Source organism: Colius striatus, chromosome 2 (assembly GCF_028858725.1).
Source record: "Colius striatus isolate bColStr4 chromosome 2, bColStr4.1.hap1, whole genome shotgun sequence".
NCBI classification, from domain to species: domain Eukaryota; kingdom Metazoa; phylum Chordata; class Aves; order Coliiformes; family Coliidae; genus Colius; species Colius striatus.
Genome location: NC_084760.1, coordinates 103,211,456 through 103,231,645, shown reverse-complemented (window position 1 = coordinate 103,231,645; position 20,190 = coordinate 103,211,456). Strand labels below are relative to the sequence as shown.

Here is a 20,190-nt window from a genome sequence, read left to right as displayed (position 1 = left end):
ATTTATGGCTTTAGTTCACTACTGTCTCTAAAGCTTATCAATTCTTGTTTGTAAAACTAAAATTGCCAATGACAGTGCTATAAAACTAACTGGGAAATATCATGGTTTTACTTTAGTATAACATCAAACATTAGCACAAATATTTTTTCTCTCTTCATTTACACTTTAATTGAACAAGAAAGGTCTAAAAGATTAAAATCATAGTGTACAATAAATTATTAGCATCAGCAGCTGCCAAGTTCTTTGAGAAGAGCTTTAAAATATTCTCTCTCACTACAGGCAATGCCTGTTCATTGAAGTAACAGCCCACAATGGCTACAAGTTTTGCTGAAGTTCCGCAGAACTTTGCAGGTTCTATGTGCCCCCAAAATCTGTCCTGCAGAGAAACTGGGTATAAGGACAACCAAATAACAGGCATCTGGCATTAGCAGAATCATGTGTCTGTCAGAGATATGACACTATTACTGTCAAAAACTAGAGTTAAGGCTGATCTTCATTCACTGCAGAACCAGAAGAGGTTGCTCATGTCACAGAAGTTACACAATGTGTACTCCCTGTTTGGCAAATGTGGCTATGAAGCTTCACAGTCATTTAATATACAGTACTTATAATCACTTTAGAAAACAGTTCCTTCACTACTAGCCTTGACATAATGACATGTCAACATTAAACAAGAAGATAGAAAGGACCGTTGAGAAATCTTTGGGTGGTACAGGATGCTTTTAAGATGTCCACATTGTATTACAGTGAATAAATTACAAGACAAGCAACCAAGCATGTAAAATAGCTTGTTAGTAATAAATGAATGATGTGAGGACAACATTGTACTCCTTCCAGAAAGAGATGTCTAAAACAGCCATCCAAAAAAAAAAATCCCCACAAAAACCCCCCAAACTCCACAAACAAGTAACAGCCACCTTACACAAATACATTCTATCTATATTACACTGTGCTCAATAAAATTCAGAAAACTATTGACAAAAACAAAGTGATCTCAGTAACTCTGTGAGGAATGACAGTAGACATTGCAGGCCTATCATGCACTGCGCTGTGTAGAGGAATTGTATTTATTGTTGATGCTCAGAGTATCCTGAGTCACCCAATGTGGACAACCACTGATGGTACTTAGATGCTAGAAAAGGAGTCACGTTACTGGCCTCACAAGATGAAGATTCAGGTTCCAAATCTGATTATAAGAAAAAAAAAAAACCTAAAAAGAAAAAGGTTTTCTTTTCCCCATAGCAACAATAGCTGGAAGTGTAGGAGTGGGAATCCTAAATCCAGTATGTCACCTTTCTGAAGCACAACACTGAACTTGCTTTGCAGGATGCATATGTTTGTGTTAACATAGCTTTCACCAGTTTATCTAAAAAGAACACTCCAAATCTTTAAGTATCATTTTAGGTTTAAACATTGTTTGGCTGCTAAAGTTGAAATATCAGAACTTCAGAAATGAAAGTTGCTTCCAGTTCCTAGCAGTTTCCCAGCCCTTCAAACTGCTCAGTGTGAGAGAAATTCAATGAAACCGAGGTCAGGAGACACAGATGCATGACAACTTTCTAAGAATATCTCTTAGATGAGCTTAAGAGCTGTTGTAAACAAAAACAACATAAATCCCTACAAAATACCCCCTTGCCCATTAAACCAATGTCTATCCTTTAATTTCTTCCGTATTCTAGAAGAGCGACAAACCAAAAGTGTCAAAACTAAGAAAAATATGAGAAAGAGCAGAATCCCATTCCCTCTCCTATTTTAAACATCCATTTTGAAGTCTAGCTTTTAATCTTAAAAATCTACATGAAAATAAGAGTGGGTGGCTGCCATGGAAACACAATTTTTTCCAATTTATTGCTGACGTTCCTAGAGTGGATTACTGGTTGTAATAATAAGGGATTGAGGATCCAATAGTTCAGGAGTTAACTGGAATAAATATTCTTTTACCCCAAAGTGTCTGCCTGCAGCAGCAAGAAGCAGGATCTAGATGAAGATATTCTTAATAGAAAAATAAAATGGATTCTTCACCCATGCCTGCATATGAAAAGTTTCAGAAGGATTTTAAAGTGACATCAGACTTTCGTGTTGCATGTTTAAGAATATGGAGCACATCATAAACTAATGCTCTCATTCATTTTTCTCTGAAACCATGATGGAGAGGGAACTCTGATCTTTGAGAACACCTGATGAAGGAGGATAAAACTCTCTAGCAGTTGCACAAAATTCACATGGAAAAGTGTCAGTTATGTAAAGAGGTTCTTAAAAGATTTAGAGTAATCCCTGCAAGCTCTATTCCATATGTTGAAAGACAAGTGAACAGCTTTGCTAAATACAGTATGTCTCTGTATCAAAAATTTATCAAAACAGATCACAGAAAAAGAAATGAGATTTGAGAAGACTCAGTGATAATACTAAAAAAGTACCTCAAAGTGGTTTCAGAATGAGAAAGGTAGGAATAGGACAAATAGTTTTCAGCTCTACCTGATGCAGACTGTGAAAGCTCCTGGAAAAAATATGGCCACACCACTGTAGCATTTGGTTCCAACAGTTCTCTGCAGCTGGAAAAACAGATTTGTTGCTGCTGTGTCGGTGTTTTTTTCCTGGCTCTCTGCCTTTGTAAAAACAGATCTCAGCAAAAAAAAAAAAAAAAAAAATTTACATTCATAGACAGGTCTTGTCTCATTTCCTTGTACCAGTTCATTTTTGTGATCCAGCGTGGAAGCTCATCTGTTGCGGTACTGTCCTTAGCTTTGAGGCAATATCCAGTATTTTAATGCAATTGAAACACCATCTCATATTAAAAAAACCCATATACTAGACTGAAACCCCTGAACACTTTTCTGGCCACTTACAGCTTAGAAAAAATAGGAGTTTCATTGACAACTTGATGCAATTTGCTCAATATGCAGCTACAACCAAAATCAAAAAGATAATAAAAGGTTGAGCATCATCAGAAAAGACAAAAAACCATTTTTTCACTACAGTAGACAACATTGATGTAACTTCATCCTATTATATGCAACACCAGTCTACTGCATCTCCATAACCATGCAACTACACCTCTATAAGGATATAGTGGAGTCAAAAGAATGCAGAGAGTTGAATAACAGAGGTGAAGGTCAGGCCACAGCCAGTCATGGTCCTCCTGCTCAAGACACAGGAGTGCAAATAGATTGCCTGGTATACCCTAGTTCATCAAAGTGTCCTGAGATTTCATTAGTAGTAGATGGTGTACTGCTAATAACGATGAAAGTAAAGCAGTCTTTTGGGACATGAGACAAGAAGATACCAGAGGAAGAGGCACTGGACTCACTGCAGCCTTTTAAGGGACTGAGAACTGCTGATCACCATTCTGTTTCTGCAGTGTAAGCCTGATTTCCGTCCCACACATTTCCCTCAATGTCAGAATGTCCTGTTAGATAACTATAAACCTTCAAGAAGAACGGGCTTTATTCTGTGGTTTGAGAAAGACCCAATAAGGTCTTAAAAGTTTATATAGGAGTCTTAGATTAAAACAAATGACATATTGGATTCTCAGAAAAGGGCAAAATGAAACGTATATACTGATAAATATCTGTATCAAAATGATAGTATTAAAAAGGCAATCCCTCTGAAGTTATTTATTATGTTGCAGAAATGCTTATGAATTTTTTTTCCCCACAGTAAGACAACCTGCTTCACTCTGAATTAGTGATGGAATATTTTTTTTCTTTTATTATCCAGGCCGTTTATTATTTTATGTACTGATCTACTACAACTTTCCTAACTTTATCACAAAACAGCTGGACTTCTGGGAACAAGTTGAAATACAGCCAGAAGCATCACCTTTTTTATTTTTTGTCAAAGTTAAAAATACACCACTCCCAATTTAACACTTCATTCTTTGTTCCATGCTTTTGTTTACACATCATTCTTTTTGACAAATAGCCCAGGAGATTAGAGTGATGCACATCTGACTCATTCATGTAACACACAAATCGGTTTGATTAAATCCTTAGTGAGCAATGGCTTCAAATCCAGAGGGTCCACTTGAGAACTCATTTAATTTCAGGCATTAACTTCATTTTTCTTTTCCTGTCACAAAATATTGCCACCCACAATTTCCACTTCTTCCTCCTAAACACACCTCAAAGAAAAAGAGTCTCGGTTAAAGCTTCACGAATACTACTGTTCCTGTACAGTACAGCGGGTTTTTTTCTGTACAGTACAATCTCTCTTTTTCATTAAAAATCCATGTTCAGGATTCTCAAACATGCAGAGCACTTAAAATTTCAAGGAACCTTAAACTCTTATCCATTACAAGTTCACTTAAGGAGCTCTCAAACCATTCAGTAGTGTGGACTGACTACTAGGGAGGCTATTTTCCCTCTTGATAGCTTTTTAACATACATCCTTACATTGAAGAACTACTTCACACACAGCAGCATGATTACAGATTGCTCAAGATCCTGCTTCAATCACACCCTTGTCCCTTGGACCACATGGTGCAGCTCTTCCGCTGAGTATGTATTGATCCTCCTCTTCCAACCACAGACTGTTTGATTCTCCTTTCTCGTCCGCTCACAGCTCACATCTCCATCAGTTAATACTTCAGCAGCAAAGCTGACCACCACTAAGTAGCACCAATTTTCTGCATGCTTCCTGTCTTATGTGATGACATGTGTAACAAGATAATAAAGCCCTTTCTAAATGATAACTAAGAGCACAAATGAGGGCAGTACTGATATAATACTCATCTTTTGATTCCTATAGTTAGAATTCCTAACATGGAAGTAGATTTTAATACAGAAAATATTCAAGGCAAACAAATCTAGAATAATTAAGTGGGGCTTATTCTTAAATCCCATTGCCTGAAGTCAGGTAGGCACATTAAAATAGAACAGAGAAGTTAAAGCTGAAAAAAAAGGTTTTTTCCTCACAGACCTTTCGTGCTGGTAAACAGAACAATGGAATTACAGGCACAGTGAAGGGATAACAAGTAGAAAGGAGTTTGCAGTTAGCTATGCAAACATTTTTGATAAAATGCTAATAGCGAAGTAAAACAAAGAAATACTTGCAACTTCTAGCTTTTGATTACTTTAATAAACCAACTTTGAAACACGAAATACAGACAGCAACTCCAAAAACTTTGAAGAGTATCTGAAATATTTATGACCCATCCATAGATATAAAATTACCAATCAAACATTCACAGGTCCTTGGCCATTTCATTCTAAGCTCAAACGAAGCTAAGTTAAGCATCTCTGTGATCCAAGACATATGCATTATTTAGCATTAGCTAGACATTTGTTCATTTATGCAGACAGATGCCAACAAGATTCATGCAAAAGAGTACCCATTTTTACTTAATTTGAAATGTTCTGTTCTCTCTCTGAAAGCTAAACCACAGTCATTTATATCATTTAGGCAGTCTGTATTTTAGCAAAAGCACAGTTTCATAAAGATAGTCAGGAACACTTCCATGAGAAAAGCAAGATATAGAGCTCTCAGTGCATCTCCAGAGAACAAGGTGTTAGCATCTGCATCATTTCCTCTTGTATACAGGTGTGATTCCAGCTATTTCCATACCGTCAAAACCAGCTCACTGATTTGTCATGTGTAGCTCATCTTTTTTTGGCAGATTAAAATATCCACAAAAGGGAGGTCCTCTAGGACTTTTGAGGGGGTGATGGTCTTTTTGGTTTGGAGGGGTTTTTTTGCATGGTCTGTGCAGCCGATAGAAACTTGCATCACACTCTTCAAAATCCTAAATGAATATTCATACTGAAGACTACGAAATAATAGAATGAACCTGATCTGGTAAGGATAAGCAACAGTGAAAAACTGGAATTATGGAAAAAAACACTGTCAATAAACTCTGAAAACGCAGCTGCCTTCACTTTTCCCCCTATAAGCCATTCTCAGTGTCAGTGCCTTTGCAGATGAGTTTTCTACACTTGAGGAGTGTGATGTAGCTTCAACTATAGATACCTTTAATACAGATGACTTTTTAACTCGGGTACTTTTAAATCTCCTCACATTGTCTCAAAGCATTTTTAATTTTTCAGGACTCTTAAGACTATCACTACAGCCCACTCTCTCACAAAGAAAATTTGAAACTAATTAAAATAGGAAATCCATGTTTCCTTATATAAGCTTCCTCTTGCCCTGCCCCCTGCAAAACACAGAGCACAACTCACCACTCAGACACACTATGCTCATCGCTTGACTGCGCTCAGCATTTAGTATGTGATAAGAATATGAAGTACTACAGATGATGGAAGCTTGGCTGAACACCACAAAAGTCAGTCCAAAGTTATAAATATTTGCTACATCCTGAAAGATTTCTGTTCATCTGGGAAATACAGGCTACATCTGTAGCCCTGTTTCAGGTGACTAACTTTGACATGGGTAATGCTTGTGTTTAAAGCATGGTAGATTATTTATATTTAAAACAAGTTTAAAAATCAAATTGTAAACCATTTATTTCCTCCTGTCCAAACAGATTCAGCAGCACAAAATGTGAACTAACCCAAATTGTCACATAATACTCTACTGATTTATCTAGCACTGCTGAAGCCAAGCACTGAGTAGGGGAGACATTAACAGAGAGAAAGACCAATAAAGATAGTGCTATTAAGCTGAAACAAACATAATTTCATGTATCTGAGGGGAAAAAAATAGTAGTTTAAGAAGAATAATGATTATTCAATAACTAGAGGCAAAAAAACAATGCTAATACAAGGATTGAGAATCCAGAAAAATAAAGGGCAGGAGATGACACTATCAAGGGCACACATCTTACAGAGCTGCAATTTCATCACTTATATTTTGAAGTACCAACAAGGACAATATCAGGTATGTGAGCTGGAAATAAGAGCAAAGGAATCACAGAGAAGTGGAGATAAAGTGAGATATTTAGCTACTCAATTTGCACAAGGACAACTTCAAAGTGACACCCAGATGTGAAACTAAAGGAAAGAGAAGAGCATAGGCACTCAGACTTTCCTGAGGGAAGCCTGGGGAGAATCTTTCCAAGGCTGGCTGACATGGTACTGCAGAAGTTCAGCAAAAAAAAAAAATCAGTTCATTAAAAGTAAATCTTACAAATAACATGAAATGATTCAAAGGTTTAATATTTGAAGAAGTAGGAGCAAAGAAACATTTAAAGTACTACCTTAACAGTCTGGGATGAGAGGTGGAAAAAAGGGAGCATCCCTGAGATTCAGAGAAATCAAGTCACATCTAAGCAGTATTTGCCTGATACAGTTGCACCTCAAATCCCCACTGAAAAACTTACAGCTTACACGGGATACATAATCAAAAGCACTTTCAGTGCAAAGTGTCACCAGCCAGCAACACCCTCACATGCTGTGACCGACAGCATGGAAACACAAAGTTATTTTATGAAGAATTCAATGAAAGAGTAGAAAGGGGGAAAAGAATTCCTCAACCAAAGGCACCTTTATTCAACATCCTAGCCACACCGACCAATCACTTAACTATGCTGAGGAAGCAGAATAAAGATCTCCAAAGAGATTTGGAGTTTGTTTCCCTTCAGTTTTCACTTTCTTCCTGAAAAAAAACCCCATAACTTCTCAGCTTGATGTAGTTTATTTGTAAACTGCAGCTTCTGCAAGGAAAGAACAGTTTCTGCTGAGAAACATCAGTCAGGCATTGCCATGGAGAATCAAACCAACAGACAGATGTCATCTGGCTTCCCTCCTTTAGTAGTAACTAATAAGCAACACTGCACTAGAAAAAGAAATATCAAGTGCTAAAAACACATTTAGTATGGCACAGTATCAACACATAGTACAGGAATCGCTTGGTCCCTACCAAAATAGCTGAGATAACTGAGTGCTTATCTTCTAAGAAATATCCACAACTGAATATTGTGCTCTGGCTTCCACAGACGCATAAAAAAAGTCCACCTTTAACCTTGTGCTGTTGCAGACAATGGTTCACATCAAATACTGGACAGAGACATCTATATGCAATACTCTCCATGACATTGCAAGAACATTGTCTTTTTGAAAAAAAAAAAAACCAAAGAATAATGTCCAAAAGCTCCAGAATGCACATTTTGGAGCCTTTAATGTCAACACAGAACAAAGGATTAAACAACTCTCCTTCACACTGCTGCAGCTCACTAGTGACTCACGTGAGCCATCCACTATCACTACTCTTAAAACTTTTCTACTCTGGAATGATGTGTAAAAACTACCATTTTATATATCAATTCAAGGTCTTCAAGTGAGAAGCACTAGCAGTATTATTTGTTATTATCACACATATAATATATCACAAGAGAACAAACAAGCCCTTAGAAATGATCTGCACCTCCTATTGACCTCCTTCAAAACATATTTGGAACTGTTGCAGGCTTTTGTTACTCTTTTGCACTAGTAATCCATAGTTTGATCGTTATAAAGCATTCACAGCAGATGTGCCTACAAACAGAGCATGATTATTTAAGTGGACAAGAACAGGAAGAGTTGAACTCTCAAGAAACAAAGATCCTGAGTTTATGCTAATAACTTCACTTCAAAAGATTAAATTAAGGAGAAATATATGCAGATTTCCTTAAGCTCTTCTATTTCGGAGTTAAGTCTCAAATGTGCTGCTCCTGTCAGGCTACTTTTCCTGTAGTTCCTCACAATATTCTGAGTATTTCTGTACTACTGTTTTCCCAAATTCAATTCTTGCCCTCACTAAATGCCACAGTCAAAAGAAACATCAGTGTTTTGTTGGCAGTGGGGAACATAGTTATGCAATTAGCTACATAAAGCTGCATTTGTTCTCTTTCCCTGTTTACAGAAGAATAAATACAGTGAGACGAAACCAGCTTTACTAGAATGAATTTATCCAATGGCAGATAACAACCTAAAAGATTACTGATCAGAGTTAGTGAGACAGACTTTACATTCTACATAAATGAAAACATATTGTAGATCATAGAATCATAGAATGGTAGGGGTTGGAAGGGACCTTTAGAGATCATCTAATCCAATCCCCCTGCAGAAGCAGGTTCACCTAGATCAGGTCACATAGGAACGTGTCCAGGAGGGTCTTGAAGACCTCCAAGGAAGGAGACTCCACAACCCCTCTGGGCAGTCTGCAACTCTGATTGTCAAAAAATAGTTCGGAATTAACATCCTAGTATGTACAAAACTGGAACAGAACTAGCAAAACTAGAGAGCTGGAATGGCATATTATAGTTACAACATACAAGGCACACAAGTTTTACCTCTCAAAAACAATTGCAATATAAACCTGTATATTTTGCCTGTACTCAAACGTATTTCACAGTAGCATATTTATCTACAAAACTTAAGCATCTTACTTTGCAGTGGTCATACTGTTGCTGTAAGGTTGGAACATCCCCTCCAACAGGCATTTGCTTTTTCAGTTCTTCATCTTTTGCATTCAGCCATTTGATTAACTCCTCCAGGGATGCCAGTAATCTGTTCCATTTCTCTGCACTGGCCTCCAAGTGAGTCCTGTGAAACAACATTAGATGAACTTTAAAGCCCAGAATGGCAAAATCATCATGAGAATGCAATAAATAAATAAAATTGCTTCACCATAAAGATAGGAACATTTCAAGTGTTTAAATCCAAAGCAACTTTGTGCTAAAAATAACCTCTTCTCCTAAACATTTTGCACAGTAAATCAGCATAAGCAGAAGAAAAACAGGAAACATAAATGTGACCTATGTTTTAAGTTATCTGAAGTCTTCATCGTAGAATGTCTGAGCAACATAAAGAAATGCTGTGTTTCATTGTGACTCTACCACCACAGTGCATGAAGCACAAGCATCATTTTGGGAGCTAAAGCACTGCAAAACTGAACCAGTTTATGCTAGGACCTTGACTCTCCAGCAGCAAAAGCAACAAGTTTTCCCAGCTCAACAGTAAATTGCCTCTGCTGCATAACGCTATCAGTGACACATTATTTAACACATTATCTTTAGTCTATAGTGAGTTATTAAAGAAATGACACAGTGACTATGTCCCCCAGTTTAACTGACAAAAACTCTGGAATCCAGAATGCTCTTTTCCTACTATTTTCAAAAACATCTTGACTTGATGACTTCTCCCTGCAGTGCCTACACAGCTGCAGGGAAACCTTCGACAGAAAACAGTAATCCCTTTTTTACTGCAGTCATTGTGTATTATGGATTCAAGACAAGCATGCACTTTGTTTATACCAGTAAACAACAATAGCTCTACTCTATCACCTGTGTGGAGAAAGAAAAGTCTTTTTTGAAGTGCAGACAACAGCTCTGCACCTTCCTGCCCTGCCTCTGACAGATGAGACAACCGAACTTTACTATTGTTTTCTACCTTTTCCCTTTCCTATTTTGCACATGGTTTATCATCCTTATTATTATTATTCACTTTATCTCATCTCTTAAAACTTTCACCTGGGTTCTCTTGCATTATCATCTCAAATGGCATTTGAAGGAATGTTTGGGACTGATATGACAATGCTTGTGTGGTTGTGGGACTGATATAATGGGATTGCTGGGTGATGTGCTGCAACATTAATTTCAAGGCAAGCTTAGCTTTAGGTCCGCTGGGATCTCCCAGGTACACTGGGATAGATGAGCCACAAAAAGCAGTCAGTAAGAGTGTACATGCAGGGCTTGGGTGGATACAGAGAAAGAAGAAAAAAAAGCATTTCTGAAAAGGATAAACCACCTAAACTTCAGGAAAAGGAAATTATTTTCCTTCACGTCCTTCAGGAAGGCACTTGGGTAACCCCTTGCGGGAGAAAGCCCTGAAGTATCTTAGAACCATAGAATGGTAGGAGTTGGAAGGTACCTTTAGAGATCATCTGGTCCAACCCCTCTGCAGAAGCAGGTCCACCTAGATCAGGTCACATAGGAACGTGTCCAGGAGGGTCTTGAAGACCTCCAAGGAAGGAGACTCCACAACCCCTCTGGGCAGCCTGTGCCAGGGCTCCCTCACCCTCACAGTGAAAGTTTTTCTTATGTTTAAACAGAATTTCTTGTGGTTCAGCTCAATCTTATTACCCCTCATTCTGTTGATAGATACAATAGAAAAAAGGGATGTCCCAACCTCCTGACACCCATCATTTACTTATTAATAAGATTCCCCTCTCAGTCTCCTCTAGAATAAACAGCCCTAGTTCCTGCAGCCTTTCATCATAAGATGCTCCAGACCCCTGATCATCTTGGTAGCCCTGTGCTGGACTCTCCAGAAGTTCTCTGTCCCTCTTGAGCTGAGGAGCCCAGAACTGAACACAGGACTCCAGATGAAGCCTCACCAGGACAGAGGGGGAGGAGAACCTCCCTTGACCTGCTGGCTACACTCTTCTTGATGCATCCCAGGATGCCATTGGACTTCTTGGCCACGAAGGGCACATTGCTGGCTCATGTTTAGTTTATTATCAACAAGCACTCCCAGGTCTCTCTCTGCACAGCTGCTCTCCAGCAGGTCAACCCCCAGCCTGTTCTGGTGCATTGGGTTGTTCCTTCCCAGATGCAGGACTCTGCACTTGTCCTTGTTGAACCTCATGAGGTTCCTCTCTGCCCAACTCTCAAATGGTCGAGATCCTGCTGAATGGCAGCACAGCCTTCTGGGGAATCAGCCAGTCCTCCCAGTTTGGTGTCATCAGCCAACTTGCTGAGTGTACACTCTGTCCCCTCATCCAGGTCATTGATGAAGATGTTGAACAAGACTGGCCTCAGAACTGATCCCTGTAGAGCCCCACTGGCCACAGGCCTCCAACTCAATTCTGTGCCATTGATCACCACCCTCTGGGCTCTGTCATTCAGCCAGCTCTTGATCCACCTCATCGTCCACTCATCCAAGTCACACTGCCTGAGCTTTCTGACGATTATGTTATGGGAGACAGTGTCAAAAGCCTTGCTGAAGTCAAGGTAGATGGCATCTGCTGCTCTCCCTCCATCCAGCCAGCCAGTTATGCCTTCTAAGTACTTGCTAGAAGTGATACTTTACAGTTTTGTGCATCAGTTTCTATCAGCCCTTCTTGCTCTCACTCATACCTTTTTCTCAATAATGAATTCAAGCCAGCTGCTTGTAACTTGGGCCTAAACAGCTATTACACTTGCAGTTATATACATAGCAGGGAAAAGCATCCTGCAGGCCTTGATTTGCAGACCAGCAGCTCCTGAATGAAATGCACTCTGGACTCTCCTGGCCTCTTTAAGCTCTTTAACAGTGACTACTTAAGACAATCAACATGTTCTTCCTGAACTGGTAGTATTAACTCTCCAGCAATTAGTGCACAAGGCATCTTTCTCATAGCTAGAATATTCACCATAGCTGGTCCCTGAAGACCCCAGTATGCACAGGGGCACACTCCTAACAGCCCAGGGTAGTCTATATACAATATTTACCTTCTTTGCACAAACAGTTTGACATCCTCTCAAAAACGCCCTCAGAAATACCAAGCTGCAAAGCATTGCATGTATGTTACTCTCAGATGCTAGGTAATCAGAAACAGCCCTCCTTTCTAGAAAGGAAAAGGGAGTTATACTCCCTGTTTATCAGGCAAGGGAAAGGTACTGCTCTTTCATCTAAGCCAAGGAAAACCACATTTGAATTTACACTTTTTTTTCTGTTAAACCCACGGATTATTAGAAAAATAAGGCATCTTTATGAATTTCTAGAAGCAACCACAATTAAAAATGTTCAGATCTAAAGCTTTTCATACATTTCGTAGTGAAATCTCTGTTCATCATGACTTACTACCATTGCACATTTAAGCGGCTTGTGCCACTAAAAATTGGCACTCTGAGGCTTCAGGATTCCGCTCTAATTATTTAGTGGAATTCTTACATGCAAAATGACTTAGAATTTTATAAGGGGAAAAAATCCCCTGCAACTAGAGGCCAATTTAAGAGTGACTCATTTTTAATTTAACATACAGTGCAATAATATTAATAGTAAAAAAACCTAATTTGAGATTAATGTGAATAATATGGTATATGATTCCAGACTAAATGCATTGTAATGTACCAGTAATGAGTACCCACATGCCTGTCAGATTAATGACAATAGAAGAATACCACTAACTCATGGTTTCAAAGACCAGTACAAGCTAAACTTGGGGTTGAGCAGTAAGAGGTGGGAAGGAAATGGGCTGCACTAATGAGGACTTTAAAATTCCTCTCTGAATCCAAAGTGAGATAACCTCTCTTGAAAGGTCATAAAGCAGCTAAGGGGGAAAAAAAACACACACAGGAGAAAACATATCAAATCAGCCTGGACTTTTCCTGAATGTTACCCTTTTAATCTTGTCAGAAGCAATACTGAAAATAAAAATGAATATAGCAGCTGCTGAAGAGCAGACACAAGCATTTAGTTCTCCTGGGGAGAGTAAATACATGCATTCAATAAAACCCATTCAAAGTAAATACTGCACAGGAGCAAGAGAACCAAGATATGCTCCAATTTCAATTTCAGTGTAAAGTTTTAGTATCACATCTACATTTGTCATATAGACATGACCAAAGACAGTCGATAAACTATGTTGCAAGTTCTGAAACATTTCTTGGGCTTCTTTGGTTTCAAAACCAGGATTTCTGGCCTTTGTTTTGGAATTAGTACTTCTCCCAATACACAACCTGCAAACAAAGCATCAGGCTTTTGTGCTTATGCGAAAAATGAATTGTCAGTCTTTGGGTGGCTTAAGAATCTGCTCTGATAAAAACACAGGTCACTTGCAGACGGTTGTTCAGTTTTGAACTGATTGGAACAACATTCCCAGCATCAATCATTTGGTATTCAGAAGCACTCTTAAGGGTATCCTGAAAACCTTCTACTTGCAGCTCAGTCACAAGACTCTGCAGCATTGCAGGTACCAGCAGAGTTAACAGAAACACTCCTAACATGAATGCTGCCCAGTGGGATGCACATACCATATCTACACAGAACTGAAAAGACAGGTCTGTATTCAGAGGAACAAATATTCCCACTTTTCTGAACACTTACTGCATGCTGTCTCTGCATTACTGCCTTGGAATTCACAGCTGGCCAAGGTAGATGGCTTGAAGGCCCCTTCTTTGCCATTAATTTCTCTCAAATTATGATCAACCCCAGGAAAGGCCAAGTAAGTTAACTGTTCTTGCTGGAACTCCACAGTTGCTAAGTTATCTTGTGAGCATGTTTCTGTCATATGTTCACTTATTTGTGAGCAGAGTTCACAACAGCCCAGGTTTAAACTATTTGAGTAGTCAAGCCAGTCTTTGCAAGCCTCCACACTAAACTGCTTGATTCCTCTGGTCCAAGCTCTGCTTATGGGCTTTTTTGGAGCAGATGTACTAGTTTCACTTACCTATTTAGCAAGTTAGTGACAGGGTGAGTGGAGACAAAAAGTGTCATGTTTTCCCTTGTATCTCACTCTCAAACTCTTGTGCCTGAGATCCAAGCTCAACTAATTTTTACGGTCTTTGGAAAATTCATGAGAATGCTTAATATTGTTCTGTTCTATTAAGAGAACAGTTTCCTTTAATCAACAAGCAAGTCACTGCAATTAAAAAGCTCAATAAATTCTTCTCTACGTAATTCACTTAAATGAATTTTATTTACATTAATGAATATGGTAAAATTCTACTTCCAAAATTATTCAAGGAAGATTTTAATAATGACTACATTTGGACAGTGAGTTTGGCACTGGTAGGGTCAAAAAATTTTTAAGTATGTATTATTCAATGTATTTTATCACATTTCTTAATTGAATAGCAGCAATAAAAAAACCTTTTTACTATACCAATATGGATCAAGACAGTTCAGATGCAAGTTCTATCAAATCATTAACTTCAGTGGTAAAAACAATTACAACAATCCCCTGATTTCTCCTTACAGTAATTGTAGATTCATTGAATTGCTTCAATGACATTGCTATTGATTTACAGTAAGGAAAGATTCAATAGACTTTCTGCAAAAATTAGTCCAATTGGCATGTTATAACTGCACAGTTCTGGAGAGAGAACAAACAGTCTGCACGGTGAGCAAGTATACTAAAGTTTTTATATCTGCGTTCAAAGGTTCTTTACAGAACAAAAGGGAAATTTCATCCCAGTGCCACAGTCACATTTCCCAAGCCTTTTAGAAGGCAGCAACTGTGCCCCATTCATGTCTTGACACCACTTACCTGATGTTAGCTGACTTTGCCTTCAGGTCATTCCAGCGCTGGTTCATGTCATCAAGACGGTGCTGGAGCAGAGCGGCTTCCTCAGAGTTTCCCAAGGCTTTCACCATCTTCTGTCTGTTTCCATCAATGCTTTTAAAGATGTCATTGTGGGCGTCAATCTCAGCTTGGATGTCCTGAAATATCAGCAAGAGAATTCCAAACATTTTAGTTCTCTAAATAAAGGAAGGGTTTCTTATTGTAATTATTACTCCTAAGTACTAGGACAGACCACATAGTCTGATTTTCTTGGGTGTCTCTGAAAAGGGATGCAGAAGGTAAAAACCTGCAATATCAGTATAAAAGGTCTAGCTTTCTGAAGTCTGAGTAAAAGCATTCCAAAATCATCCTTCACTGCGAAATACAACTCAGAACTATAAACAGTAACTTCTCTACATGTTTTTGTAGCACTGAAGGTAACTGGCTACTGTTCTCCCACGCATTTCACACAGTGTAGCATTTGCAAATGCACTAGAAATCATTTCCTGCTCAGAAGTTAGATAGATTCAGCCTTGCCTGTATATTGTCTCTTTCCTCTTTGAAAGAAAACACTGCAGAAACCTTACACAGCCCAGCAAAATTCAGATTCTATGTAATGCTTCAGATCATATGCAATGAAAGCTTTTAACTGAAACCTATGTTCTTCGACTACAGTTTAATGACAAGCCCATTTTTACAATTAAAGCACTGTACACCACGGATTAGAATATATGGAAGAGTAGATGTAAAACAGCAGGATGGATTAGAATCTGATTTCCATAGTAAATACAGACAAGAAAAAAGAAGTGCTTGTCATTTCCGTTCAGTGTATTCATTTCTCCTCTGCTTGGAAAATAAACACATTTTATTCTCAGATCTACTGCCTGTCTCAAGAAAAACATTACAGATGTTGTCTTTGTCTGAACACAGTATGATTTTTAAAACACATCATAAGAGCAGACAAAACTTCCTGCATCACCATCAACGCTTTCTAGCATCCACACATCTACAAATACTCCAACAGAGCAATGTACGTGTGTGGAGCCAGAAGGTGTGCTGGCTGTCTCATTAGGATTAATCAGTGAAGATGGCCACAGAAACTTGATGTAGATACAAACAAACTTCTTGTGCAACAGAAGAAATTCAATAACTGAAACCCCTTAAAGGTTTCTGTTCTTTCAGACAGCTCCTCAGTAATCTCCATCGCAGAGAAAGAAGGAGCTCTTGTACCTACTCATCCTCAAGATGTAGGTCTGCATCTTAGAAAGGCTGCTTGCACATCTACAATTGATAGCTGGAAGCTATGGAACCTATGAAATTTAGACAGCAGGAAAGCTTATTTCAGCTAGGAAAGAATGCAAAAATAAGTGAGGATATAGTTGGAGAAGTAGAGGAAGGAAAGTCAGAGAGAGAAAAGCAAGCAGATCAAGGAGGTGGTGGGGAGGAGGGAGAGGGAGTCACCAGTGAAGCTCTGGTCTTGCAGCTGAGCTACTATGTGACTTTGGACAATTACCTATCCTTTACCCTGAGTTTCAGTACTTGAAAACAAGTAAAATGTCATTTTTGCTGTCTTTAAGTTATCCTGATAAAAATCATCATTCTGAAAACAGATACCAGCAATGGCATTTAAAATGAAAAACCAAAACTGAAGTTATCTGATGATCAGTCAACCCAAATAAGACTGCATAGTCATCAGTTAAGCAAAACACATGCTTAGAATAAAAACTTTTGCAGCTCCTGTCCTTACATCAACAACACATAAGCAGACTCAGTGAAAATCAGCTCAAGTCCACACATCAAGAGATACAGCCACATACAGCAGTTACAATTTGGATTGCACGCTAGTGTGTGCTACGGAAGTCTGGTCATGTCAAATCCATTTCTCTGCCTCGTTACAGTTACAAAAGAAAACTTCACTGAAAATACACTGATCTCTAATCTTCCATTCTACAATCAAAACATTAATTTCAAAGCTACTGAGAACCTTCATAAAACATCCTAGCTTTGATTCCATTTGAGAGAGTGCTTAAGCATGCATGCCTAAAGATGTTTCATTTCAAATGGGTTTCACTCTTACATTTGCCAGTCGTCATGTCACATTGATTAAGGCATAATAAATCTGCTGTTTTCTTTCCTGAGCTCCATCTGTGATGGACATGTTGTGACAACTCAGTTGAAAGAAGCAACTTTGCTAATTAACTTCCCTTTTCTGCTTTCCATTTTATGGGGTGGGGGGAGGGAAAAAGCACTGCCAGCTAACATTTAAACTATCAGGACAGAGAAAGTTTATGAAAACTAGTGCATCACAGTCCTAACTAAAATAAGAGAGGGAGAGAAATCCAAATGTGTCCCATATCAACGTGCACATGGAAGAAAGCACAGTAGGAAGGCAGGATGGGAAAGATATCTAAGGGCAGAAGATGGATACAATAAGTTAGCTCGGCTTAATAATGAAATAAAGGATATTGAAGATTTTTATTCAGGTATTGCCCTCTGTTAGAAGGCTAACAAGGATGCTGGGCTTCCATCTTGTTCTAAGATTTGTGGCAAGTGGTAGTAATTTCCTTTATTCTAATCTCATGAGATTTGCAAACATGTTGTGATTGTCCTTCCTTAGAATTTCTTATTTCAATGTTGAAAGAAGAATTCTGCCTATTCCATAAACACTCCAGTTCATGTTCATACTGATCTATTACTTCTTCCTCCTGCCTTTTTCTTAGTTAGTGTTTCTCCATTCCTCTCCAGTGCCCTCTATGCAGCAAAAAGAGATGAAAAAGGGTGATTATCCCTTCTCAGGACCCAATTTCATTTTTTCAGTACTTTAAAAAGCATTCATGAACATTTACTATTATCATATGGAAGCTCCATATGCAGAATCCCAGGAGCAGCCAACTGGAGGATGCAGGAGCAACAGAAAAAAATCTGTTGCTTTTGCCACAAAGAGGGGGACTCAACCATAAAACACCAGCATTCTTAGCCCAATGTAAAGGTGACCCAAGGCCACCGCACCCTCCCAGTGCTTGCAAAACAAAGCAAAGAAAAACAAACAAAAGAAGACAAATAAGAAACCTAAAGAAATACACTACAAACATAGAAGGGCTGCTTACCAGAAGGAATTCATAGCTCTTAAACTGTAGCTACATAGATTTATAAACTTAATATTTTGGAGGATTTACTATAGAAATGTTATATTTTTCAAATTTTTCAATTAGTATGTGCACTAATTAGTATCTGTTACACTGGATTGATAATTTATTGGTAAGAGGTCAACAGATCTGTTTACATGCCCCAAGTTCTTGCAGGATTAAGGTGCTAAATCAAAAGGAAGCTCTTCAAGGAAAGAATTCATATCAATCAAGGTGCAAGTGTCAAAGCCTTGAAAGACAGAAAGGAGAAGAAAGACCTAGGTTGACATTTAAATATCTACTTCAACCCTAGCCAGGCTATTAGAAGACTGCCACTTTCCTTTAACTCCTTTTAAGAATCAAGATCAAACTGCTGCTTGTCTTCTCCACTATAGCCTGGTGATTTCAAAATCCCCTTATCTTCATTTTGAATTTTAGCCTTTGTTTCTCTCCCTTTTTATCCCTCTCACAGTACATGATTTATCTGCAGGATTCAAGCCTTCATTTTATGCTTGCCTCCATAATAAGTTGTCTCCTTACTGTTTTGTTTTCAATCAAATACTAAATTATCATATAATGACAACTGAAGACATGTGTCTAAAGAATGTATAAGCACAGTATGCAACACTGAATAATGCTATAGATGACAATTCTGAAAAGATATAGGTGATTCCAGTTGGAGTTGCTACTGGAACAGTCCAAAGGCAGACTAGCATGACTCACCCAGGGAAAAACTGAAAGATTTGAACAAAACCTAACTTTGTGACTCCAATTTCAAGGTCAACCACCTGTCAAACTTTTCTTCTTTTTCTTCTTTACATACTGCAAAGATATTTGAAATAGTTTCAATGGTAGACAATTGTCCTTTCGAAACTTAATTCTTTATAACAACCAAAAAAAATCCTTTAAAGACAAAAAAAATCCCAAATCCCAAACCAAACCAACAGCATTCCAATGATGATGGGCATTCTAATGCCTTTTTTTCTAAAGTGGTCAGTCCAGAGGACCTTTAAGTCACGCCACAATCCCCTGAGCTGGTATCAAATTCACTTCCATTCATGCTTTTCCAGATTAGTTTTTGTTTATACCATTTTCACCAGTACATTGCCATTGACACAGGCAAAATATTTTCCTCTTTAAAAGGTCTGAATTTCTGTTGAAGGTAAAAGCATGACTGGTGGATGAAAACTCTACATTTCCACCCCAAAATTTAACAATGCATTTTATAATATGAGAAATGTTATGTTATTCCACTCTCACTATTAAGAATACCGGATGATACAAAGATCTAAATCAGGGAAGTTATTTTATTCTGTAAGGTAGACAGATATTCCTATAACACCAGAGATGCTATTATCAATATTCTTCAAGTTTTACTATATATGTACATATATAACAGGAAATTCAGTCTACTCTTATGAAAAACATCACCACCGCTGTATATCAAATGATAACTTCATAGGGCTTTTTTTAGATTGGATACATATGGGACAAACCACAGAACAGGCAAATTGTTGTGGCTTTTGAACCACATGAAGATCTTCAAGAGGAGTTAGTAGGGTTGAGTGAGGCTGATGACTCATGAATGAAAAATAGCTTGGAAAACTACATTTTCTCCAGACAAGGTTACCCCCAGGGTATTTTGACACAACAATTTTGTACTTGCACCCAATACAAATCATGTCTGTGACTGGAATAGGACAGCAGAATTGGTTCAGGTACGAGGAATTGCAAGTCTCACAAAAATGACTGCCCATTGTCTTCACAAACAATGTTCAAGTCAGCAAAGACACACTTATAGAAATGCTGCACTTGCCTCTTTTAGAGGTCAGGAATAAAGGTAATAACTGTTCGCTAAAGTATCTACAGAAAAGTCTTCCAGCTGGGACAAAAACGTCAGTGCTAACGAAAGGACATAACCGTATGC

The 20,190-nt window shown here is 38.3% G+C and overlaps 1 protein-coding gene across 12 annotated transcripts in view; it reads right to left on the bottom strand.

Moving 5' to 3' along the window:
* UTRN (utrophin) overlaps window positions 1-20,190 on the bottom strand; it is a 367,525-nt gene that overhangs the window by 101,448 nt on the left and 245,887 nt on the right. For 11 of the 12 annotated variants that reach the window (XM_061991642.1, XM_061991648.1, XM_061991644.1 and 8 more), the window contains 2 exons: window positions 15,124-15,296; window positions 9,320-9,476 (listed from right to left, as the gene is read on the bottom strand). In XM_061991642.1, coding sequence (XP_061847626.1) covers window positions 9,320-9,476; window positions 15,124-15,296 — 330 coding nt within the window. Of the gene's footprint in view, window positions 1-2,475; window positions 2,549-9,319; window positions 9,477-15,123; window positions 15,297-20,190 lie in introns of those variants that run through there. The other variant, XM_061991653.1, reaches the window with a different exon arrangement.